General features: G+C 40.6%; 1 protein-coding gene across 33 annotated transcripts in view; it reads left to right on the top strand.

Annotated features, from left to right (window-relative positions):
- EPB41L3 (erythrocyte membrane protein band 4.1 like 3) overlaps window positions 1–26,956 on the top strand; it is a 217,618-nt gene that overhangs the window by 106,260 nt on the left and 84,402 nt on the right. For 32 of the 33 annotated variants that reach the window (XM_075993637.1, XM_075993644.1, XM_075993638.1 and 29 more), the window contains exon 2: window positions 24,873–25,069. In XM_075993637.1, the coding sequence (XP_075849752.1) occupies window positions 24,873–25,069 (197 nt within the window). The remainder of the gene's footprint in view (window positions 1–24,872; window positions 25,070–26,956) is intronic. The other variant, XM_075993645.1, reaches the window with a different exon arrangement.

The following is a 26,956-nucleotide window of genomic DNA, read 5'->3' as shown; positions in this document are numbered from 1 at the left end:
ATTGTGGTTTGGCAAGAGGTTTTTACTCATGATAATAACTGAGGGACTTGGGCTGACAAGGAAGTGCGATCCTACTCTGTGCCTGGGAAGAGGAGAACCAGAAATCCGTGGGAGAGACAAGTGTTCACTATGGCAGCCACGTCACCTAACCACAGGGATCAGACACACCATCCACCGGGTGCCCGAGTGCCCTGCTGGATGCCGTTTTCCTCATCTTGCCATCTTCTGTAGAGTCTTTCTCTATAGGGCCCCCTCACTAGTGTCTCTTCATCGACGGCACCAGCATTTGTCTATAGGCAAGGCTTGGCCGGGGAGGGTTTAACTATTTGGAAGTGGGGAACTAAAAGATTTTTCTTAAATCCATGTTCGCATTGCCAGCCATTTTTAAGTTAGATGTTGATGATGGTGATTTGGGGATGGCTGATGGTGGGAGCTGGAACTAATAGAGCTAATGGGGAAAACCAAAGCTCCCATTCTCCCTGCCTCCCAGAACTCCATTTCTAGAACATTACAGTTATTGAGGCCCTCATCTTCTTTTTCCCGGGCCATCAAAACACATCCCTTACTGGTCCACCTGTCTTTACTTTTGACCTCACGTCTGTTCCCTAATCCATTCTTCACCATCTAGCCAGTAGGATGTGTCTAAAACACCATTCTGACCTTACTAAATCTTAAAACCTTGAACTTGTTGTCCATTGCTCTTAATATGCACTGATGGGTTCCTTTTGTGGTCTAATTCCTGAATGCCTCTTTAGCTTCCTCTCAGTCTTACCATCCCCAAGGCTTTGCCTGAACAAAGATGCTCTTTCTTTACTTTGCCACTTTTCACTCTCTCTTGAGAGTAATTCCTGATTTCTCCAGTCAAGGTCGAATGTCCATTCTATGTCTTGTGGCCTCCAGGACTTCCCCATCTCATGGCATTACTCAGCCCTGTTTTAAAACTATTTAGTCGAGTGTGTTCTCTCTAGACTGTGAGGTCTTTGAGGGTGGGAATTTATATCCATATCTTCTTTGTTCAGCATTGTGTCGCTAGCACTAACATACTGTGTTGTGTTAGTTGAAGGAACAACCAACTGGGCAATGTAATCCAGTCTAATTGCCCTCTGATTCTTCTTCCAAACCTGTACCTGTTTTCTTGTATTGCTGAATCTGACCAGAAAGAAAACTGTAACTCCACTTGATCTCCTTGTCTTATTGAAACTATTCTGAAATGGCTGTTCTCAAATATTACTTTATTCTGGAAGCCTTTTGGAACTATGATTCTGTAGCAGATTAATTTTCATGTGCTCTTAATCTCCATCTAGGTGGTTCTCTGTGATTTTTCCAGCCCTGTCCCTGGCACATAATCTCTGTGTTCTCTACGCAGCTAGAAGGTTGAAGTGTTGAGGGTCCTTGAGAGAGTAAGCACTCAGAGTCTCCTCTTTGAAAGTTACTCTAAAATTGTTTTATATGGTAAATGTAAAAAATAAGAGAACGTAAAAAGCTTCATTTCAGTTTTGTGAAATATTGAATCAATAATTGACCAAAGATCATCTCGATTGTGCTAGGCTCATTGTAAAAAAACAAATCTGGGTCAAAGCCAAGTTCCTTCTCTTCAAAGATGGGAGAACCCAACTTTTGATCCTTTGCAAATATGGGAAAATTGGGTATACATACCAAAAAAAAAAAAAAAAATCTCACAGATATTTAAAGAAAGAGTGAGACTCAGTACTTTAACCATCTCTGCTTGCTTCTTCAAGTCAGTTTTTCGAGGACGATATCTAAGAGAAGTCAAATTAATTCACTTGAATTCCATATACTTTTTGTTTTTTTCCTACTTTCCTTGTAATGGAAGTCCTAATGCAGATCATACTCGCTGTAAGGTCCACTGCAGTCAGGAGTCAGTGGCAGGCCCGTGGATCATAATCCACTGTCTGCCTCTGGTTAATCAGGAATGAAGGTCTTTGGTCAAACAGATTACTCTGTTCTTTGTGCTTTCACTGCGTAATAGGTATCCCAGAGCTTCTGGGATGCCAGCTGGTTGTGGAGCTTAGTTATTTCCCACTTGAATAAAGGGGCAGCACACGGTCCTGTGTAGTTTATTTCAAATGCTCTCTCTTTATCAACAGCAACAAAAAAGCAAATTGATGCCTCCAGTGAATTTTTATTCCTCATTTCCTTCCCTCCTAAATGTATAGGCAAAAAAAATGATATAAATTTAATAATATTCATCAGGTGAAATTTGCAGGTGATGGGGTATACATTAAAATTAAACAGTTATTAGGTTAATTTATTCAGTGTATATTTACTGAACACATATGTGAACTGTGTGCTAGGCATGGGGGTAAAAAGCTAAAAATTGCCGTTCCCTGCTGAGGAAGAGCCCAGGGTCAGGCTGGCTGATGGCCGGACAGTGCAGCCAGCATTCCAGGAACGTGGGCACAGCGCCTGGGCACAGATGAGAGCTCACAGCTTCCTGGGAATCAGGCTTGGTTTTGTGTAAGGGATGGTGCTTCACCTGGGTCCTAAAGGAAGGAAGCTGTGGGACTCAGGGCCATCTCCTAATGCAGACTTCCCATTTTTAAGTGTAGTGCCGTCAAATCATGTCTCTCCCTGACTGCCTGTCATGGGGACTGTTGGTAGACCAGAACTCCTTCAGATGCAGGTGTTCTGCAGGTCCCTAATACTGGTTTTATTACAAAATTATACAATACATATGTAGTCATATCACATTAATGTCTTTCTTGAAATGAAAGAGGTACAAGCTCTCAGAGGTACAAGCTCTCAGTGTTATTTTAAAACTGACTTTGTAATACCAGCTTTCTCTGATTTCCGTATTGAAATCCCACATCTGTAGTATGGGGTGAGTGTGTGTTCTAGTACGAGTGCAGGTTCTTCCTGACCTGGGTCTGGGTTGGTGGTTAGCTGTAAGTCACTTGTTTGCATGAGTTAAGCTATTTTAATGATCGTAATGTCTAACATGTTCAGTGGTAAAAATCAAAAGTAGGCTAAATTGAAAACGAGATATCCAAGTCTCCCTGTCCTTGGGACCCAGCATATAGCACATACATATTGTTGAACGACAGATTAAATGAGTCAGTGGTTATGAGTGAAAGGTGATTATCAATAAAATTATCTCGCACACCATAACCAAGCAGAGTAATAGCAAAACAATACAACCCTCTAAGTAGAAATGTACTTACAGGGCTTTGGAAAAGAAGGTGAACAGAGCGATTCAGAGTCACTAAGACAGTGATACTGGTTTGAGCATCTGCAGTTTTGGGCCAGTAGACTCACTTTTTGATCTTCTTTGATTCCTTTTAGATTCCTGTGATTCTAAAGTACCAAACCATGAGATAGGAAGATTAATGCCTTCACTGCCATTTAAATTTAGAACTGTTTTTTTCTTCCCACCACGTTTAACTCTATTCCCTTAGAACCGTGCTGTCCACTGCTGGCCACTCTGATGAACTCATCAGTGTTCACCAGGAGTGGACACCTTACTGTGGTCCTTTAAGACAGTTCTCCAGCTCAAGGAAGGGAATACTCACCGCGGAGGGCGTGAGGGGAGTTATTCCGTCTGCCACTGGGGCCGGTCTCCTTCACTGTTCTTGGGTTTATTCTTTCGTCTCAGAAATCCACCAGGAAATCCTGAAAAGAACTCCTTTCTATTAAAAATGTCCTCTTACGCAAATGTCAAACCAGTTCCAATGTTTATGAACAATTCCTCAGCTTTATGCTAATGTCTGGTTATGAAAATTGTTACTTTATTCCCCTCAAGGGTGTTCGCCTGGCTGGACTCTGAAGCTGGCCTCTGCTCGGTTGGTCTTGTAACCTTACATGAGGGACCACTCAGTGCTCCCAGGCAGATGGCATTGATTAGAAATTGCTAAAGATCATTTTTGTTCTCACAGTTACACACAGTATGCTGCCTATTGTAATGTTTATTTTATATATAATCTTCACTCAACTGGCCTGGGTGTTGCTGTCAGACTTACATAAGGGCCACCTCAAATAACTGGGATGCTTATTAGATGCCGTTACCTATAAGAAACAGGTGCATGGTATTGAGGGATAAGGGAATGTGTTCAGAAAACAGAAAGAAAAGCAACACTTCGCAGAAGTTTGAAATAAATAGGAGGTATGTCATCAGAAGGTGTATCTTCTGCTGCATTGGACAATGTTAATATAAAATTGTCCCCCCCCCTTTTTTTTTTTACCATCACTGGGGAAAGAACATAGCTTGGAAAATGGAGCAGGTTTTTTGTTTTATCTCACCTTTTGGAAGCTAAATGAAGAAGACAAAATATTTATAGCATCAGATAAGAAGTAGGCTTTGGTAATTATGATTTTATAGTTGTGGTTCCTTGATGCCCAGAAAATTTATTTTCATTATCTTCCTGGCTAACCAAGGGCATCACTGTCCCATGTAACCTTTGTCTGAACTCTTTTCTCTTATCTCCCCCCTGAGAAAGTCCTGGGGTAAGATAATTATCTCCCAAGCTCAGAGTTTCGGAGGAGTTCATGTAAGCACATTACTGGAAATGACAAGTGCACAAAAGTGATAGATGCTGCTGTTATTTTTCTGACAGAGTGGCACATAGAGAGTTGAACCTGCCCCTTAATTTGGTTTATTCATTATGATTATAATAGCACTAGTGATCCTTAAGGCCTAGGAAGCTCTCAAGAAGCAGGTAATATTTCATAAGTTTTAAGGAATTTGGTCCAAATCAACATTTGATTTTAACAAATACTGGGATAACTAATTTTTATCCCAGTATTTAACTAATACTGGGATACCCTCTAGCAAGGAAATAATAACAAGAGGAATTGCTCTACTGCTTTAAAAATAATGATGGCCCATTTATTGAATGCTTCCAATGTGTGTTGTACTATGTAAAATCCTACTCTCTCTATATAATTTTACTTAATTTTCAACAATCTTTAGAGTTAGGTATTTTATCTACATTTTACAATTGGTAACAATTGATTTTCAGAGAGTTGAAGTAGTTTACTCAAATTCACACAGTTAATAAGGGAAAAGCCAAACTTTGAACGTAATCTGTTAGGTGGCATCCCTTTTTTAGGAGATCAGGGACTGATACCAATTGGCAAAAGTGAGTAATGGCACTTACTAATGTCTCATAATATCTCAAATAATAATGTCCTCTTGGCTTTTATTGTTAATCGTCTTGGAAAAAGACAAGACTCACACCAAATTGTTTAATGGTAAATATAGGCTAGGTAGTTGATATTATGCTTCTGGGATATAATATTCATGTTTTGAATATCCATCATTGCTTCTTGGTTTTTTTTTAACATGTTCTCTTTAGTCCTCAGATGAGGAATAATCTACCTATAGCAGAGCCTCATCCATAAGGAAGATAAAATAAAGGACATTAGGGTCAGGATTTAGGATGGATGGGTCATTCTTTAAAGTGCTTTTCTGAATACTAAAGACTCTTTTGCCTTTTTCATTGTACACAGGATGGAGTCCTCCTCTTTAGATGGAAGTGGAGCAGGTGCATTCTGCGCAAGATGGGAGGAATGTTGTCAGGGTGCAGGGACTTTCCGTGCCAGCTGCCCCAGAGCGTGCTGTGGGCTGGCCTTACTCAGCTCCATTAGCCAAACTGCCCTGCAGGTTCCTCTCATTTGGGGGGCCATTCTTAGAGATGGACTGCGGGAAGGTGGGTCATGGCAGTTCTGAAGGCTTAGGATCCGAGACCATCGTGCCGCTTCTCAGCCCTATTTTAGGGAGTCCCTGAAGGAGAAATCCACTCCAGTTGAGGACTTGTCTGTGACTCTAGAATGTGTCTGAAGGATAAGACTTTAATCTCATTTCTGAGGATCAGCTCTAGAAATAACAGTGTGTGTGCTTTCTCTGGCCCAGGGCCTGGGCGTGCCCTTCCCCCGTAGTAGAACAAGGTTTCTTTTGAATCTGGCCTGTGTCCCAACTCCCAGTCTATTAAAGAACAGACCACATTGGGCAATTTCTCAAGAACATTCTGAGAAGTTAATAAGAAAAACAACAAGAATAATAGCTATAATTTAGCTCTCATCCTTACAATAATCTTCTAAGGTAGATGTTAGGTCATATAAAGATGAGGAACCTAAGATTTACAAAGTCAAGTGGCCACGCACACACAATTAATAGGTGGTAGAGCTACAGTTCTATCCCATGTCCAAAGTCTTTTCACCAGGTTGAACTGTCCTTAGGAAAAATGATTCTAAGAATTTCGATAAAAATATTGATTATAGTGCCATTTTGCCTAAAAATTAAGTGTAGTAGGGAGCAAAATTTAAAATACCTTTACAGGAATTTAGCAGTTGGGTGTCATAATTCAGCAAACATAATCTAACGAGTACCTATTAAGTGCCCGAAACGCACTATTGAACAGCCTGAAGACCCAAAGCTGTGTTCGTACAATATTCAACAAATATTCATTGAGCACCTGCTACGTGCCACACACTCTTTTAGAGAATGGGGATATGACAGTGGATATAGCAGATAAAAGTCCCAGACTTCCTGGGGCTTAGAGCCTCCGGTTGGAGGAGACAAATAAAAACCAACACAAATAATAGAAATATGTAATGCACTGGATTAGCAGTCAGTGTTACGGAGAAAGCAGCAGGAGAGGGGGTGGGGTGGGGGGCTAGACAGGGAAGGCCTCCTGAGAAGGAGAATCTGAGCAGCCCCGAGAGAGGTGGGAGAGAGGTGGGGGACTGAGCCAAGGGAGGCGCGCCTGGCAGGCGGGAGGAGCAAGGCAGAGCCTCAGGTGGGAACATCCTTATGGGTTCGCAGTTGCCCAGGCTGGCCACAGAGGGGAAGGGGACAGAGTGGAAGATGAGGGAGCATCTGAGTAGCGTTATTTTATGCCAGGGTGGAAGGACTTTGGATGTTATTATACTTTGAGTGAAATTAAGAGCCACTGGATGATTTTGAGCAGAGAAGTGATGTGGTTTGGTTTATATTCTAAAAGAATAACCTGGCCATGGTATATAAAATACACTGCAGAGAGGGCAGAAGCAGGGAGAGAAACCAGTTGGGAGGATTCTGGAGTAACTGGGCAAGTGATGATGACAGGTGGGGTGGGGGGGGGTTAGAAGTGAAGGTGTTGGGGGGCCGTCCTGGGGGGTGAGGTAAGTGGTGGTCAAGGTGATGAGGTGGTCACACTTGGAGGTATTTGAAGGCAGAGCCTCAGGAGTTGCTGAAGCATCATGTGCCATGTGAGGAAAAGTCGGTTTTGGTTTTTCTTGCTATTCTGTTGGTCTGTATTTTCTTTGGCTTCAGACCCTGCAGGGATGGATTGGCTGTGAGGAGGACTCAGGTGTCCTGGCTTAGGGGGAGGAACTGCAGGAGTTCACTTGTGGATACCAGAGGTTGGATATTGACTTGTGGTAGAGAGTAAGAGTGAAAAACCTGCACTTGCCCTGAGGAATCTCACCTCAGTAGCAGAGACTTTTAAAGCAGAGGTCCCTACAATTCCAGGGAGACAAGGAGCTTCTAGGGGTGTGTGCACATGCGGCGGTTGCCCAGAGGAAACTATTTCTGGGCAGAGGGACTTGGGGAGTCCCCACTGCTTAGAGGCAGTAGTGTTGGAGCGGAGGTTTGAAGTGTGGGGTCCAGCGGTGCTGGGGGACATGGGCGTGGCGGGCACTGCTAGACACAGGGCAGCACCTGCAGGAGCGTGGGTGGCTCTGAAGCTCAGGCCGCGCGGGAACTGCGGGCCATTCAGTGGTTTGTTGCCGCTGAAGCTCATGAGGATAAAAATGAGGCGTGAGCCGCAGGAAGTGCCGAGGATGCGGTTGCCCTTAGTGCTGTGCGGAAGGGAAGAAAGGGATGGGGAACTACTGAAACTATTGTATTGCTTAGAAAGGCATAGCCGCTCAATTCCACGCCTGCCAAGAATCCACCTGAGACAAGTGCCAGTAGAAAACAATAGAGTATGATCATCCGTGCTTTTATTTTGTTGCTCTTTCATACTTTTTCTAACCAGTGTTCCACAAGCCGTAAGGTTGCTGTGTTCTTGGTTCCTGTCACGGACTGAAGGTACTGAGTGGTACTTAAAATCCATTTGGAGCCACTGCCGGCCCCACTCCAGCGAGACAGCCCCCAACAGGGCCACCAGGGTGAAAAGAATGGGGCAAAGATGTTGTTAGGAGAAGATTTGACAGATTTTCTAGGTATTCAAGATCAAGTACATAGGAGATTTGATGATGCCAGCTTTCTAAACACACTAAGATTTTGATATGTCTGTTACTCTTCTGGTAGGTGATGGAGACCCAGGCTCAGGGCTAAGCACGTCCTTGTGGAGTTGAATGGAAAGCACTGGGAAGGGCCCATGAGTGTCAGATGGGAGCTGCCCCTCAGGCAGGAACTGAAGGTAGCTGGGAATTGGCATTAGCAGGGTTCTATTTTTCCCCTTTCCTATCTATGCCTCCCTCTCTTCCTGTCTCCTTGTTCTCAGAGGCAAGCCCATTCCAATTTAACAGAGATACTTCTCTGGAAAGAAAAGTAAATAAGATGTTTTCAACTGTATTTTAGTAATAATCATCACTAGTATAGGTGGATAATACCCTTATCACAAATGATTACTTAATATTCTTTTTGGGAAAAGATCGAGCATGACTTGAGAGGGGAAAAATATATCTATTATAAAATACAGTTTGAAATGAGTAATGCATATTAGTAAAGTGAAGATATTAAAATTGAAGAATGTAGTCTGCACATACCTTCCAAATCAGCAAAAACAAAATGGCATATCCATATATGAAATGCAAAACATTAAAATTGCTACACCAATTTTGTGGCAATAGTCAGAATATGAACAAATTGATATCCTTAACTAGGGCCAATGATCTTTATTATCTACTTGTCAATTCTGTCTTCAAATGTAGTCATTCAGTAGCTTTGGGGTTGAGAGGCTGTTGATTTCCCTACAGGCCAATGGTCGGCAAACTTTAGTGTGTGGAAGAATCAGCTGGGTGCTGATTAAAAGTGCAGATACGTGATCTTACCATTCTCAATCCAGGTTGCATTGTAGAATAGCTTTTTTAAATTACCTATGCCCACCAGAGATGCTCTTTGAATGGTGGGAGTAGAACCCAGTCACCTGTACTTTGGAGATTCTGTACACCACCACCATGTAAGACTATGTGATTTTTACCAGAGTTCAGATACTTCTGATCCAAGTGGTCTGAGTTTCATCCTTTGCAAACCTTGAACCTTCGTTGGTTTGCTCCATCCACTGAGTGGGGGTGCCAAGTTACAGGATGAATGGTTGGGTGTATTTCAGAAGTGTTAAAACAAATTATATTAGAATTAATCATTTGTTTCTATAAAAATAGTTAGAAAAGTAGAAGAGCCACCTAGCACAGAAGTTGTAAATATAACTTTGACTACCATTCATCTCTAAGAAATATTTTGTTGGTTTTCTCCTAATTATAAAAGTAATATTTTTGTAGAAAATCTGAAAAAGACAACTAGATCTTTTCAGATCTTTAATTTATCACTTCGGTATCTCTTTTTGTGGTGGATCTGGGTGTTGCAAAGCCCAGGCTAATTCACAGCCTCTCCAGGGCCAGTGGTCGGTGCTGCCTCTCCAGCTGTCTGCCTCTGTTGGTAGCCCATCTCTTTCCCCAGAAAGAACGACCTCCCTGCTCGCAGGGAAGAGTTTAATCTGTCTTCCTCTGTATCTTCATTTTCCCTACTCTAGGTCAGAAACTCCTTCCGGGAGCCCAGGAAGCTCTCATCTGCCCCACAGTGCTGACCGTTGCCAGGACAGAGAGCTCCCCTGGAAAACACATTAGAACAACGTCATCCTCTCTTCTCAGTCCCAGTTTTGCTTTGAACAGCACCCCTCCTTTGCAACTTCTCATCTTCTCCACCTGACTCTTTGCCAAGACTACCAAGGTCTTCCTGTGGAGAGCAGACACCTCTTTACATGTCTATTCGAGGAACCCTCTGAACAGAGTGAAACAAGGAATTAGTGTGGTTTCCTTACTTACCACATAAAGCTTCCACCTAGACAGATTTACTTTGCTTTCATTTTAAAGTAGCCAATGGATTTAAAACTCATTTCATTGTGAAAACCGCAGTAATTAAAAACATTATCAACACATGAAGTGAAGCAGGTTTGCTGTGATTAAGCCTTTAAAAAAAACACCTGACACAAAGAACCTATAAAAAATTTTTTTAAATGAACGCATTTCAGCCTTTAATCCCCATTGAACTGGAAATATGTGGATTTAACAATTGAAAGAGCTATTTATTGGCTTAGTTGCCCATTGGAAAAAAGAATACAAATGGCACGTCACACCTGTATCTGTTCAGTCATTATTCGTACATTGTGTGGGAAACTCACCCTGCAATAAGAATATCAGAATGCAGTTCCAACCACAGGCTGCCCTTTTATCTACCCAGTCACCTGGGAGACAGGAAGGAAGATGGTGGCCTTGCCGCCTCCTAAAGCTTTCATTACAAAGTATTTGAGCACAAACGGGGAGCCCTTTGAGTGCTCTAGGCACAGAGTGAACAGCCCCAGTGTAAGAAACCCTCTTATCAGCACCTTCAGAGAACTCGATGAGTCGCTGCTTTCTGGCAACTCATTTGTGTGCCAGTGAGACCTTTTAAGAACATGCTTTATATTACTAGTGTAGAGATAAAAGCTGATGCATTACAGTAAAAACAGAATAATTAAATACTTGGCCGCACATTTGTATTGAAGGATGAAAAAAATTCAACAGTCTGTCAAACCCTCCAAGAATGCCAGAAGAATTCCCCATTTCCTCTCTCTGTAAGAATTGTGATAAATACTATCGTGAACACTTAGTTAATTAACTGTGGGGTGATGAAGACAATGGTATAGAACTGTGGGAAAAACTAAATTCTGTTAATTTGGCTTTTGGCTACAGAAATGGCCTAGAAAATACCAAGATTGAAAAGGGGTGGGTAACTGATGAAATTTAGCATATTCTATATGGCGAAGAGTGGAGAGCTATTAATTTATATTCATTTCTGTTCAGTGCAGTACACCACAAAATAGCCAAGGGGTTTAGGGGTCAGATTGAATTGGATCTGATTTCCTAAGACATCGTGTATAGACTTGTGACTTGGGGCACATTTAGGTTAAATGAAGCTGATATACTCATTTATCATGAATGATGATCATTCATTCATCCAATATTTAATGACCATCAGGCTGCCAATAATGGTTGCTTTGTATACTTTTATAAGTATTAAATAGAAACAATAATGGAATACCTGAAATTTATTCATATATTTGATTTATTTTCCTTAGTGATAGAAGTAGGTTTTTTCCCCCATATTTCTCTACTGATTTGATCAAACATTATTCGAGCTGTGTGATCCTCAGAACTCACCGCCTGGAACTCCTTTAAAAGGCGAGACACAAATATTTACAGGCAGCTTGACTTCTTGGGTCCCCGAAAGGTCTTATTTCTTCCTTTGTTTTCCTTTTCATTCTCACTGCACGTCCTTATGGTGACTAGTTTTGGGGGCCTGCATGAAGCTTGCTATTAGAAGCTAACCACAGAGATAAAAGCCTTGAGTCATGCATGCAGTTACAGAACATATCCAGGCCAACACCTTGTTCTGCCACTCACCTGAATTTGCGGGGCTCACGCTACTAAGCAAGACCTACAGTACTGTTGTTTTCGTGATATGCAGAAATACAGACCGTTCATTCATTTCTTGTTTGTTCGAGGTCTGTTTGTATGAAGAATTCTCCCGGACAGAGAGGGAATTAGAAGCATAGGTTATTTGCACTTAGGTTATTTTGAGACAGTTTTGTTGTTCTGTCTTTACCCCAATGAATGGTATCGGCATCTATGAAGAGAAACCTGAATGGATCATGGATTCTCAACCAGATAGTGAGATTTCAGTGGGCATATTGCCCCCTCGCTAGGTGTAAAAGTTCGAATTTTTTGCCATAACCTTCTCCCTATTTTTAAAGTAAAGGTTCTGTAGGAGAGAGGCGCATTTCAGAAAAAGTCGGAGAGCTCTTATTTGGTGGTAGATGACTGCACAAAGAGCCTGACTCTGTTTTAATCTATTCACTCTGCGGTTCACACCTCCTTTCTCACAGATGCAGAGTCAGATGTTGGGTGATAGAAAAATATGCGCCTCTCAGTCAGCATTTTTTCAGGAAAAAAAAAAAAGAAAAAAAAAAAAAAAAAAAAAAAAAAAAAAGAAAAATATGCGCCTGAATTAAGGTGCCAAACATATCTTTTTGCTAATAAGTTCTTCCCTGAATAGAATTGGCCAAGAATATAGAGGAAATACGCTACGTCCTTTTCTCTCAGCTCTTTCGATTTCAGCAAAGGAATGCTTGAAATTTTTTGAACAATATGAGTTGGACATTTATAGCCGGAAAGACGTGACGCTGACTTCTTGTCAGTTTGAGGCCCTCCACTAACGACAGTTTCAAAATGGTAACTGATTAAAATGCAGGCTGACTTATCTCGAAGCTTAAAGCCACCATAGTGGAAAGTTATGAATTGTTGAGAATACAGAAGCAGAGTCAGTATCATTTGTATTTTCTCTAGAAGCAACAATGATCATTTATTTTTTTGTTTTCCAAGAATAAAATGTCAACCAGTGACAGAATCCTGAATGTTCACGCTAGATTAGAACCTTTTTTTTTTTCCAACAAAGGAAGAAACTAGTGTTGGGATGCTTTGTATGTATTATTTAAAGATAAGTTTTAGGGAAAGTAGTCCTTAAAACAAAATATAATTTTATAGAAGTTTGAATTTACCTATGTTAAATCAAAGGATATGTTAAATAGCATATTGAAAACATAGAATTGTAGATGATCACATAAAACAGTAACTTTGATAGATTCTCCAGTTCTGAAATAGAAATACAAGGACAAGAGTTAGATTTTATGGTGTACTAATGTGCACAACTTGTGTGGGAGAAAGAGCTGTTATTAGAGGCAGAAACTCAGATTTAATTGTTGGCTGTGCTCATTACCATGTGACCTAGGCAAGTTGTCACTAACCCGGCCATCTCCCTCTGTCCTGTGGGGATGAGCTCGGATAAAGGAGGTGCTAGCACCCTGCATTTGTGCTTTCACTGTGAACAACTTCCTCTGTGTTCTCAAGCACCAGTCCCTGTTAATTAAAAAATAGTGATAACATCACAAAAGGCTTGTGAGGAATTATTTCCATCAAGCTCCCAAAGATCCTATGCATTTCAGGCACTGAACTTTTTAGGGAAACAAAAGGCAAGACTTGATAATAGTTACTTAGAGTTGTTTAGTTAATAAACAAATATGCAGTATTTAAATAATGTTCTACACATTGAGGGCATAAGGACAGTTTCTTCCTTACAAAGAGTGATTTATGGAGAGTAGTTGCTATACTTAGTTTATTCACTCAACTCTTTCCAGGATTCAATTTAACATAAGGCCTGAGTACTTTGCTCTTCTCTATCTCATTGGTGCTCTGAAATTTCCATTTTTATTTAATTTTTTTCCCTTAAAACCTCAAGAATACTGTTGGGGGGGAGTGCCTTTGGCCAAGGGAAATGATGTCATCAATTCTGAACTCTAGCTCAGTGATAGGGAACACTAATGAATTGTTATAAGCACAGCTATCAGGAAACTGAATTCAAGTATGTATATTTATTCCTGAAAAAAACCTTTTTTTTTTTTTTTTTTTGGCAATTTCCTATTCCAGGAACAACTCTTTAAAGTATTTATACTGAATAAAATATTAAAATGCTTGTCAAAGTGAAAAAATGTAAATATATTATGGGGCAGTACCACCTTGTGCTAGATGAGGTGGTTCTTTCTAAGTTTGACCTAGGCCAAGACAGGATTCACATGTGGACAACTTAAGAACTTTAAAGCGCTTTCGTAGCACCAGCAAGATTCTTGCTTAGACCAAATAGAGAAACTTTAACAGCCTATTCAAGTTCCCAATAATGACAGCATCGGTGATAGTCATGTTAAAATTTCATGGAGACTAAAATTCTCTGCCAGATTATGCACAAAACAAGCGTGTAGGTACAGCTGCCGTTTAACCATTGGTTAGGTTCTCAGATGAAGTCTAGAAGCACATTCCCTCCTCAAAAGGCCAAAGCTATTCATGTTAATATGTTTTAAATTTGTTTTTCTGGAAGGCTGGAGCTGCCACTTAAACCACAGGAATGCATCCATTATAAATGAAAGTGGCATTTCTTTTCACCTGAATTTGACGATTTTTATTGCTGACGACATAGGGTTCACTAATGATTTCCTGCATTAAAGGTGATGCAGCTCGGGGCATTTCCCCTCTCTTACCAAAGCTACAGTCAGAGCTTCTGATGGGTGCTCGAAGGGCATCCACACTCTCTCCTGCTGCCCTGGCATTTTTTTCTCACCTGTACCCTTGCTGTCAGTCTCTATGCCTCCTGCTCCCACCTTGCTTCCTGCACACAGAAGCCCACGTGACCTTTTAAAAGCTTCAGTGAGACCCTATCATTACTCATCCCAGAATGCTCCATTGCATTTAAAATAAAATCCAGCCTCATGAACTATTCTTGCCCCACACCCCGGGCAGTCCCACTCTTCTGGTCTTTTCATTCCTTGACCAAGCCAAGCTCATTTCGTCCTCATAGCCTGGGCACTAGTCTTCCTTGCAGGCATTATCCCAGACCCCGTGTCTTCACATGGCAGACTCTTTTTGATATTTGAATGTTGGTTAAAGGTCTCCTCTTTCGAGAAGGCTTCCCGAACCACCCAATCCAAAGCGGCAAGCCATTTACTTTAATTGGGTTATTTAATAACATCTGTCTCCAGCTGACATTTGTTACTACTTTTTCTTTTTCAATTAATGAGAAGGTAGACTCCACTAGATCAGAGACCTCGTTCCTCTCTAGTGTCTCCGCAGGCCTCAGAACAGCTGTTCAGAAAAAGTTTGTTGAAGGCTGTGTTAATGAATGAAGCAATGATGTGGTCAGTATTTCTAACCTTAGCTGATAAGCTTCCAACCCAGAGCAAAAAAGCCTTGTTAGTGTGGGCAGCCACATGGCTGCTCGATGTACACTCTCCTTTAAAATAGCAAAACAAATGCTCAGATCCCTGAGCCTTCTTTCCCAGACCTCTGGCATACAGAAATCCCAGTCTGGGGAATTCCTTGGTTTTAACAGAGTGTGCACAATGCACGGGTCCTGGAACAGCATTTGAATTTATTCTTCTGCCACACCCTGGATAGACTTAATTGGCAAGCCGTTTTGCCCCCTCAGGAACCTGCCTCTTAATAGTGTCACTGACCTCTGTTCAAGTCCTCCATTGACACGGTTCCCCTTCCTGTAGTGGGGGGAGCCAGCTGCCTCCCTTGTTTATCGAAATGTATTTGGGGGACTTGTGGTAACAACCAAAGAGTCTTGGTATTTCAACAGCATAGGGAATTTTATACCCTGGTATTTGGCGCCAGAGGGGTTTGGAAATATGAACGTATATTGGTAAGTTAAATGCTTCCTTAGTCTCCATATCAATGTATATATTCTAAACTGCATTTGTTAATTTTTCTGTTCGCACATTGATCTAAACATTTTTGAACTTGGAAAGCTAAAAGCTTACTGAAAACAACCAGATTTTTCCAAGCTATTAAGTAAACGAAGAGTGGTTTTCTTCCCCCAACTTTTTCAGATTATCTAAGTATTGCATCAGTGAACTAAATAAAACCTTAATAAACCCAAATAGCTAATGAGGCGCAGAGCCCGACCCTTGCAGGTGGGAAGAGCTGGCTTTCTCACTGGGGTGCCGTGGGGCCCTGTCAGCAGGAGCGTCAGTATCTGTCTTCACTTTGGAGTCATGCTGTTAGTACAATGGCGTCTCTGGCTCAGGAGCCCTAGAACTTCGGAATTGCAGAGCAGAAATTCCGCTGAGGTCATAGAACACGTGGCCGGTTAGGCCCAGAGCGCACAGTCTTTCCTGCTGCTCCCAGGACTTTCATCATCCCCGATTCCCCTTTTATCTTTCTGAAGTAGCCTGTGATGTCTGAAGTTTAAAACTAGTCCTTTAACTTGGGACTGAAGGTTAGTGATTATTTTTCTGTCAAACAAGTGTTATTTCCTATGGAAATCCTTCCTGCCCTACAGACTTGTTTACAGCCCCCTCCTCTGGGCTGTGTTCTCATATCCTGGGTGATTGGTTCGCTTAGCTTCTCTGGATAACGTTTCAGAATGCACATTCCTTGAAGCAGGAGACTTTTTTGGGGGGTCTTATTTAGTTTTTTAAATTTCCACCACCGAATTGTAGACGTGCGATGCCATTAGGAAGTCTCTGTCTCACAGCGACGAACCTTGGTAAGCCTTTGAAAAGTGTGCAGTGGTCATTGCGAAATGAGTTTTGAATCACTATGTCTTCTTTATAACAATTCCAACTTTCTGCTTCTTGCATAATCTTAAAAAGTCAGTCCACTTCGTAAGAGTTAGCATACTGGCTTATAAGATTTGAACTTGGCATGGCTAACAAGCTTGTTTGAAAAAACTGCTAGAATTACCCCTGCGGAGGTCACAAACCGTGTCTCAGCTCTTTACTATCAACTTTTGAAAGACATTTAATAATAACCAGTTCTGAATTCACTGATTTGTACTTTGAAGAGTGACAGGTCCAATGCTGCCCCATCAAGGCCTGTTTGGTCTAATTTCGAGCTGAAACAGTGGAAAAGTCTGACTGATACATTCTGATGCCAGTCGACTCCCCATGGCTGCCAGACTGACCTTTGTTTAAGGAGATGAAAGCCTAAGGTCCCACAGATGGCCCATGGGACCTGCCCTGTGCCTGGCTCGCTGTCATCCCCTCTCGTCACCTCCCATTGTTCTTATGCCCTTCTGTTCCAGTCACGGTATCACCAGACTATAACCTCCCACAAGTGAGTGCATGTGATCTTCCATCCTCTTCTGCTTTTGCTTGATTGGACACCTCTGGCTATAACTTTCACCTGTCTTCTACTCTTCCTTTAAACACAATTCAAGGGATGAAATTGCCAAGGGTAAAGTGGATGAGAGTTGAGAGAAAGGAGACAAGTGGTGTCCTGATCCCAGCACGAGCAGTTAGACAGTTGGGGGCCCACTTGCTAAAGTGGGGAAGATGAAAGTGGAACAGATTGGGGGGTCTGGGGGGTGCAGAGATCCAGGGTTTGGATAGAAAAATGTTCAGCGTTAGGTGCCTCTGAGACAGCCAGGTAGAAAAATGAGAAGGAGAGTTTTATATGGATCTGAAGCTCAGAGAGAGGTCACAAATTGAGGGACCTATTATTTTGGAATTGTCATTGTATTTGAATTGAAGCAGATAAGCTCTCCAAGAAAGAGGACTTAAAGAGTAAGACTGGTTCCTAAAGAACTGCAAGGTTTAGAAATAGAATATGAGAAATGGGATATGAAGAAGCAAATGGAAATGAGGCAGAGTAGGCAGAAAAGGTAGAAGGAAAATCAAGAGAGTGTCAAACACATGGAGAATTGAAAGATGAGAAGTGATACAACATAGGATTCATTGGCTAGTGGGGAAGTTATTGGCAACCTTAGCAAGATAACTAGAATAATGGGGAAGATTCTGAAGGGTGAGTGAGAGGGAGAATGTGGTGACAGCATGAAAAGAAGATTCCTTCCAGAAGCTTAGCTCTACAGAAAAGTTAGGAGGTAGGGCTGTATTGGAGGGGTAGAGATGGAGCTCATAGAAGAGTAGAATGTGGGACCAATAGCAGGTTGTTGTAGTTTCCTGTGGTTTTGGGGGGTTTTTTGGTGGATGATACTAAGGCATTTTTTTCACAAAGGTAGGAAAAAAACAATAGAAGGGCCAAGGGACTTTAACTGCCTTCTAGTTTGTTTACAGTGATGGTTTTTTGCAGACTAGTGGATAGTATTCAGTAGTCACAAATACTTAACGCTGCGTAAGGTCTGCCAGCCTACTCGCCTCTCTTCTCCTGTAAATGTGTAGTTGAAATATAAAAGGAGAAAAAAGGTTTGTAAAAAATTTATCTGTTATAGTCCTACATCCCTGTAGGTAGATGGTATAAGGGAGTTTTCTTTTATGAAATGCATTGTTATTCCACAGAAATCTTGTCTTACAATGACAGAAATTTTTATTAAGCATTTTCTTTCACTAAATCTTTGTACCTTTTAATAAAATACCACTGAAGTTTCACATCAGCAAGAGAGGTAGGTAAATTTGAATACAGAAGCTAATTTAGCATTCATTTAGTTAGGAGATGGAGGTTTTAGAGATGCCACTTCTAAAAGTGGAAAAGATGAGAATAAACTGACTTTTTTTTCTTCTATGGAATAAAAAATTACAGCTGAAATGGAACAAAGCCAGGAATGCATGGCAATGACCGTCTTTTTGTAGGTGAATTGGATTGGAATTGTGAGTATGATTTCATTTACACCTGCACAATGCATTCTTTGAAGCTCAGTACCATTTCTTTTGGCAGTCTTTTAATAAATATGTCCCTGAGAGAGGCATATTGAAATATAACTTACATTTCCTTAAAAAATGAAGGGCTCCTCTTGCCATCCAGTAGCATATTTATGAATGTTCTTACCCCAACTTTTAGGATTTGGAGTTTCTAGGAATTCAAGCCCTTTCAGCCTAAGCAAAATACAATTAGTAAGGTCAATTTAGTATAAAGAAAGGGCATAGTTTAAGTCAAAACTTAGCATCAGCATTTTGCATCACTTTCTGTTTGGCATTGTAGGTGATGATATTTATTTCCAGTAACCCAAATAATCAACAGTTTAGTTCAAAGTGAATTGATCAGGAGAAGAGAAAGGAAACTTGGAAAGTATTTTTTTTTTGAGACAGAGTCTAACTCTGTTGCCCCGGCTAGAGTGCTGTGGCATTAGCTTAGCTCACAGCAACCTCAAACTCCTGGGCTCAACCGATCCTTCTGCCTCAGCCTCTGGAGTAGCTGGGACTATGGGCATGCACCACCATGCCCGGCTAATTTTCTCTATATATTTTTAGTTGTCCAGCTAATTTCTTTCTATTTTTAGTAGAGATGGGGTCTCGCTCTTGCTGAGGCTGGTCCTGAAATCAAACGATCCTCCCACCTCGGCCTCCCAGAATTCTAGGATTATAGGCGTGAGCCACTGTGCCTAGCCTGGAAAGTATTAATAGTAGTCTTTAGTTAGTCAAAGAGGGAAAAGTGTGATTTCAAGTGGCAAGAGTCATCCCAGAGAGCAGGGAATGAGTATAAGAATAAAGACAAACCAAAGCAACATAAATATCGTGAAAATCTAATTTTAAAAAAATGTTTTGGCATTTAGGTATATGAGTGAAGGAGCACACTATAAACTTATTAAAATAATGAGTTAAAGTTAGAAGCACTTTAAGTGTTTATGATTTTGCCATTTAAAAAATAAGTTTATGGCTTGCTTATATTGGCATATGGTTAGGAAAGAGGACTGTTAAAGTTTTGAACTTAAATTTGCTGATCTAAGCCATCAGCACTGGTTTATTTGCAGGTACAATAAGAACTTACACCCTGGCCGGGCGCGGTGGCTCATGCCTGTAATCCTAGCTCTCTGGGAGGCCGAGGCGGGCGGATTGCTCGAGGTCAGGAGTTCAAAACCAGCCTGAGCAAGAGTGAGACCCCATCTCTACTATAAATAGAAAGAAATTAATTGGCCAAATAATATATATAGAAAAAATTAGCCGGGCATGGTGGCGCATGCCTGTAGTCCCAGCCACTTGGGAGGCTGAGGCAGAAGGATCGCTTGAGCCCAGGAGTTTGAGGTTGCTGTGAGCTAGGCTGATGCCATGGCACTCATTCTAGCCTGGGCAACAAAGCGAGACTCTGTCTCAAAAAAAAAAAAAAAAAGAACTTACACCCTTTAAGATATGTGGAATTGGGTATTGATTCTAGTGAGAGTCTAGATTAAAAGCCTTACATTTTTATGTTTTATTACTTTATCTGTCAATAGCCATGAAAGTTTTATTAAAATTAGTCCAAAATAACAATCTATAGTAAAAATATAGCATAATCATTTTTTTAAAAAAAACAGCAATGATTTTCATTTATTACATTATTGCCTATAGTGCTGGGAAAAATAATAGATCTAAGAAATATTTGATAAGGGCATAGGAGTTTATTTTCATGTTTTTTTTTTTTTTGAGACAGAGTCTCGCTTTTGTTGCCCAGGCTAGAGTGAGTGCCGTGGCGTCAGCCTAGCTCACAGCAACCTCAAACTCCTGGGCTCGAGCGATCCTTCTGCCTCAGCCTCCCTGGTAGCTGGGACTACAGGCATGCACCACCATGCCCGGCTAATTTTTTATATATATATCAGTTGGCCAATTGATTTCTTTCTATTTATAGTAGAGACGGGGTCTCGCTCTTGCTCAGGCTGGTTTTGAACTCCTGACCTTGAGCAATCCACCCGCCTCGGCCTCCCAAGAGCTAGGATTACAGGCGTGAGCCACAGCGCCCGGCCTATTTTCATGTTTTTGAAGTTCTGTGATTTATGTGATGTCCAACAGGTAAGTTATTAATATTATATGGTATGATTCACAGGTTCAAAGTAATGATAGATTATTTTATTATTAAAATAGTTGATAGGTGGTTTCTGGGCTCTATTCATTTTTGCATTTTTATTTAGCTTGTGTTTAGCTGGTTCTCTGCTTTGCAGACTGTCTTGGCATTTAAGACAAAAGCAGGTGCAAAATGGTTTCATGACTAGACTGATAACATTGAATTGCAATTGGGATATTCCTTTACTAAGGCAATTGGGATGTTCCTTCTATTTCAGGCATAGTAAGTCCAGGAACTAATGTCATGTGTTTAGAGAGACTCATATTTTAATATAAATTTGACAACTTTTTAATTAAAAGTTTGAAGTTCATTAATATGAAAGTTATATACTATTAATAAAACTACATTTGTGTTAAAACTCATATGTTTAAAAAGTAGTAAGAAAGTTGAAAGAAATACATAAGAGAGATGACAGACTTGTTAGCTTAAATGGAAAGATCTGCAAGGAAGGAGACTAAACAATTAAGTTATTTACCCAACATCATACATGGCAACTTATTTGATGCTGATTATTTTCATGTATTATGTTTATAAAGCTTATTGATGGTTTTGAAGTGAAATGAATGGAAACATTTTATAAGGAGATTTTAGTTTTTTATTTCTGTAACAGTCCTGACATCTAATTATTAAATTATAGGCATGATTTGCTGAGCCACTTAAAATAGCAACACAGAATCCTATATGTGATGTTCGATAGTAAGATACTGATGATATCCAAAATTATTTTAAACATATGCAAAAATTGTCTTGCCATAGGAAAACTGAAACTCTTTAAAAAAAAAAAATAATGCCTTTTCTAGAGTCATTTATGTTTTGCTTTAATATTTATGATTTAGTGATGCTGGTAATTTTTTAAATAGAGATTATGTAAACCACCTAAAACCTTTTCTTTTTGAGTCTTTGGGAAGCCATTCATTCTACTGGTAAACTCATTAGACTGAACAGCCCAATAGCATTCCTTTTACCTTATGAGGTCTTTAGTTCTGAAACTTTTAACAGAGTTCTTTTTTCTTAACTATAAAACGTAAAAATACCTACTCTTTACCCACTTGAGGATTTTACAAAGGTTAAAGACTATAAGTAAGAGTTATACTTTTACATATACATATCTGATAAAAATGAGGTTGACTTTGCAATTTAGTTATTTATCAAATAATTAAATTATTAAAGTACTATGTTGCCATATTACATTGGTAATGGGTATATTGGGGGTATAAACAGACATGGTTCCTACCCTTGTATATACTGGAAGGAGGTCAGGGGAATGTAGAATAATTATAAAATTTGATAATTATAAGTAGGAAAACAATAAGACACAGCTAGAATAACTATGTAATCAGGGAAAGCTTTTCCAAAACAGTCAACACTTGAGGAATAAGGAGTTGACCACTTAAGAACAGAGGGAAGAAAATTCTCCCTGTGTCTCAAAAACCAGAAGGCAGCAAACTGATGTGATTTAGACACTAAAAGGAGACATTGTGGCTAGATCATAGTGGGAAAGAGGGGTAGGCAGTGGCCACTGGACAGGGTGTTGGGGCATATTCTTGAAGGCCTTCGTAATCAAGAGTTTAGATTTTACTGAAATCACATTGAGAAGCTATTGAAGGGTTTTCAGTAGTGAGTAACATGACTAGATTTTTATTTTGTAATGATTAGACAGATTGGGCAGAGGTGAGCAGGATAGAGGCAAGGAAAACCACTTGGAGGTTATAGGAGGACTTCAGGAAAGAAATGATGCTAGCTGGTATAGAAGCAGGATACCAGTTCAAGATATATCTTGGAAATAGAACCAGCAAAATTTTATGTTGTGGATTAGATAAGGAAAGTAAGATGTCAAGGGTGACTTCTGGAATTCTGGCTTGAAGGAATGACACTGCCATTTACTGAGTGAGGTAAGGAAGATGAGAGTGGGGAGAAACAGGATTGGGAGAGAATGGGGAATATCATTGGGCCATTGGATACTAGTTAAGCTTAGAACAGAGGTGGGGAGTGTCCGGCAGGCCATTGGGTACTAGTTTTAAAGCTTAGAACAGAGGTTTGAACTAGAAATAAGATCATGAGAACCATTGGCTTATAGGAACTACTTAAAGCCCTAGGAAAAGATGTTGTCAGTTGGAGAGAAAATGTAAATAAAGAAGAGAAGATGGCCCAGAATTGAGTTTTACTTGATATGATGTATTTGGAGGTTGGGTAGAGGAGTAACCTGTAAGATAGAGTGGGAAGGCATGACCAGAGAAATTGGAATAAAGCAGGAGAGCACGTTCTGAATACTAAGGGAGAGAGAGGAGCATATTGACAAGGAAACTCTAATGGCCTGGGTTGGGGCTGCTAAGAGGACCGATGAAAGGAGAATAGGCAAGAGTGGATAGTCCATTGTTACTTCCCAGCCAATGGGAAAGGAAATCTAGAGTGGCTTTGTCTTTATGAAAATGACCTAAACATTCAATACATTTTTTCCATCGTCTCACTGATCTAGTCTTAGTCATGTGGCTACTACTCATCATCCTCTCAGGCTGGGTGGAGGAGTACCTGCTAAAACTGAAAGCTTAGTAAAGGAAGATGGAGAAAATAGATTCTGGGGAGATCCTATTTCTGCCTTGGACCATGAGCTCCTTAGCGTGGGGAGAGTGGTTACGACAGATTCATCTCTGTTTCCAAGCCATGCATACAGTGCTTGGCTTATGTTTGGTACTCAGTAAGTGTTTGATGGGTTGAATTGATTATTAGACTAATCCTCTTTCTTTCAAAGGTAAAATTTGATTGTAGGCCCTGAAATCCACAGCGTACCCATGGCCTTTCTCCTCCCTGTTTCTCTGTATACTCTTATCACTCTCCAGGATAAGCATACAAAAGCAAATATAATATTTACTTTCAAGATTTGCTTAAGAACCTAAAATGTATTGTAAGAGGAAAAAAGAAGAAAGTCTGTTCATTTTATTTGGATCACTGTCTCTGTATTCGGACTTGATATTTACATGTGCCTTTGGGCAACTGAGCACATGCCAAGTTGATATGTCTTTTATTCAACAGAAAGAGTATCTGGTGACTGTGAAAAGTAATCCTAAATAGAAAGCATTTAGTTTATAACATAGATTGGGATTTGTAGTATTTCCTTCTTCAAATTATTAAACATATTCTGATGTGTATTATGAAGATAAGATGTATATTGGTTTTACTATAGAGTTATCAGTTTTATTTTGCATAATTCTGTTATACCAAAGAGTGTATGATTTGCTTAACGTACTATATGAACCTTTTATTCATGATATTTTTACTATAAAATTAGAATTGAGAAGGGAAATTATATGACAGTATGAAATACTTGTTTTTGAGTTACCCCGCATACCTGATGGTATCTACTTGGCATTAGCAGCTTTCTTGTTTAGAGCAGAAATCTGCTTTAAAACATAATGGTGTATCTTATTTTAGAAGGGGGAAATAATAACAGTAGGAAATAAATTCTTTAGGCATGACCATGTGCAGTGTCCTCATTTGCCACGTGTAGAAATGGAGCCAGAAAATAGTGAAGCATCTGGACTAGCAAACTATTAGAAGATGGTGGTTATATTTTGGATCTTTTTAAAGGTCGTATCAGCAGATTATTAGGATCTGTTGTTTGAGTTCCTTGTGAGATATGAGACAAACTCATCTTTTAACACTCAAGGGAAATAGGAGGAAGCCAAGAAGAAAGGATGAGAATTAATGTGGAAGGGAAGGGATGCTGCCCTGTGCCCCGCCCAGCCACAGCCCTGCCTGTCCACAGTGGGACAGATTCCGTGTCCCTAAAGGAGCCTCTAGAGTAGCTGTGGCTGCTCATTCACAGGGGGATAACTGAATTAGGAGAAATCAAATGGGAAAGACATTAGTTCCTGGAAGTGCCTGTAGATCCAGGGGTTAGGAGGCCCCCGTGTAGGGAGAGGAATGGGGTGGGAAACGAGAAAGGATGTCTGCTTCCATTATGCCATCATCCTTCCCAGGGATTAAAATATATATTCACCTGATGCAGCAAATTCATTTTTCTGAAATTAAATGTAAGCTATTTAATTATTATGACATTCTTTAACGTCATTATACGATCCTCTGTGGCAAAAAAAATCTAATAGAAGTAAAACCTGCGATCATTACAAATCCACTTTCACTTCTAGTTAAATATGAATTCGGAGCCCCTCGTGGGCGCCCATCTCGGCGGTAACTGGGCAAGTTTCTGTGGGGCGTGAGCACCAGGCTGGTGCCGGGTGGTGCGCATCTCTGCCGCGGTTCTCTCAGCCTTCCGCAGCCGGCATCCTAGTTTTCCTGCCCAGGAAGGGTAAGGGCGCGGTGTTGACGAGATCTGCCCTCTTTCCTGCTTGCAGAACAATCAACCATGACGACCGAATCCGGATCAGACTCGGAATCCAAGCCGGACCAGGAGGCCGAGCCCCAGGAGGCGGCGGGCGCGCAGGGGCGCGCGGGGGCGCAGCCGGGCCCGGGGCCGCCGGGCGCGGACGAGCAGCGCCAGGCCCTGGAGCAGTTCGCCGCCGCCGCGCACAGCACGCCCGCGCGGAAGGAGGTGAGCGCCGCCGGGCGGGCGGGCTGCGGGCAGCTGTGGGTCATCTGCTCGGCCCCAGCTGGCCCGGCCGGGAAAACGTCTGTGCTATTTTAAGGCTTTCAGTGAATGGCATTCCGCAGCCTCCCTTGGTAACAGCTTCATTTACTTAAAACACTTAAGCTCACACTGGAGGCTGGACTGGAGATTATTGATCCTATCTGGATGTAGAGGAAAGATAGACAGCGAACTGACAGCTTTAATTATGCTTGCGGTGGTTTTTTATTTCAAGCCTAAGGGGCAGAGCTACTTTGTTCTCCCCCAGGCAGCATTCTGACCCTAATATGCCACCTGCTTTTAATGGACCTTCAGGTAGGTCCCTTCCCCTCCCCTGTATGCATCTGTGTTTTCAGCCTTATTCCCTGTACATGTTTGTCATGAGTAATGTGTATCTTTTAAAAGTTTTCATATAAAAAAAGTATATAGTTTATACCTGGGCCTCAAGGGAGTCCATGTTTAAATTTCTTCCGTCTTAAAACTTGAAACTTGGAATCATATTTTAGAGTATAGACTTACATGTAGTACAGAAATCTGGAGTCCCCATAAGTGATTAACCTTTGGTAGGTCTGAAGTGTATGTGTCAAGGTAGAAATTCTAAGATGTCGAGAGAAGGGGCCTGAAACCAGCACATTAGTGAAAATCTTTGGAAGTTATGACACATTATAACAACATTTAACATTAAACTCTACATATTTACCACCAGATTGTTTTCTTTCTTTTCCCAGGGCTTTTGCATGTTCTACTTTTAAACAGTGTTAGTAATAACATTTATTTTCACTGTATAAATAGATGTGTCTGATCTCCAAGGTTTGGTGATGAAGAGCTGGGAGATCCCATCCCAGTTTGGCAAACAAAAATCTAAGGAGCTGTTGCCATTGCCATTGTTTTCCTTTACCTTTTCTTTTCTTTTTGTGTAGGAGTGATGATGGTAGTGGCTAGTTTTATTTTTTGTTTGTTTCATTTTTTTAATCTTGAAAAGTTTTAACTTACCAGAGTGGTTTTTTCTTTATTCTTTCCTCTTAAGTCTAAAATGAAATAACATGAAAATAGGAAATTATTATAGAAAAGTATGAGTATCTATAGCTAGACATGATTAAATGTACTTTCTTTATCTTCTATGGTCAAATGTTGGATACAGAACAAGAGAAATGATACTAAAAAGGAAAGATGACTGGCTACAAAGGGCAGAGACCTAAGTCCCATCTCTTCCAATAGTAACCTCCTTAGAGAACTCATTTACACTCTGGGGCCTCAACTTTTACATCTACAAAATGAAGGTTCAGAAAAGATGATTTCTAGGATCGTTCCACAGAATTCTTTGATTCATACTAGGAAGCTATAAAACAAAGTACATTTTGACACCCAGGGATAATTAAAACACGAGTTTGGCTGGATTTGAGTTCCAGTTTACTAATTTTGTGACCTTTAGAAAGTTTCTTAGGCTCCCTGTGTATGTCTGTCCTTATCTGAAAATGTGGGTAGTAATACTATGTCACAGAGCTGCTGTGAGGATTAAACGAGGTCAAGGATTTGCTAAAATGGTTGATACCAATATTTGTAAATTATAGTGCATCATGACCATGATTGACATTTCATTTGAGCTACTTCATTTGCTCTTCTAGAGTTGTTACAATTGATTTAAAAATGTGTGTAAGAGCATCCATGATGAGTTCATGTTTCCAGTGTTCCCAGCAACAAGGCCTGTCCTTTGGTGGTGGATTAAGGTACATCTGGAGCTGAAATTTTAAAGTAATCCACAAAGTTTATTCTCACACAGATATTTATATTAGTAGAAGAAAAGTGAAGTTTCATCCCCTAGTAAGTAGAAAAAGTTTATTACAGGTAAAATTT

Source organism: Microcebus murinus, chromosome 17 (assembly GCF_040939455.1).
Source record: "Microcebus murinus isolate Inina chromosome 17, M.murinus_Inina_mat1.0, whole genome shotgun sequence".
NCBI lineage: Eukaryota > Metazoa > Chordata > Mammalia > Primates > Cheirogaleidae > Microcebus > Microcebus murinus.
This window is presented reverse-complemented; position numbering and strand designations above follow the sequence as displayed.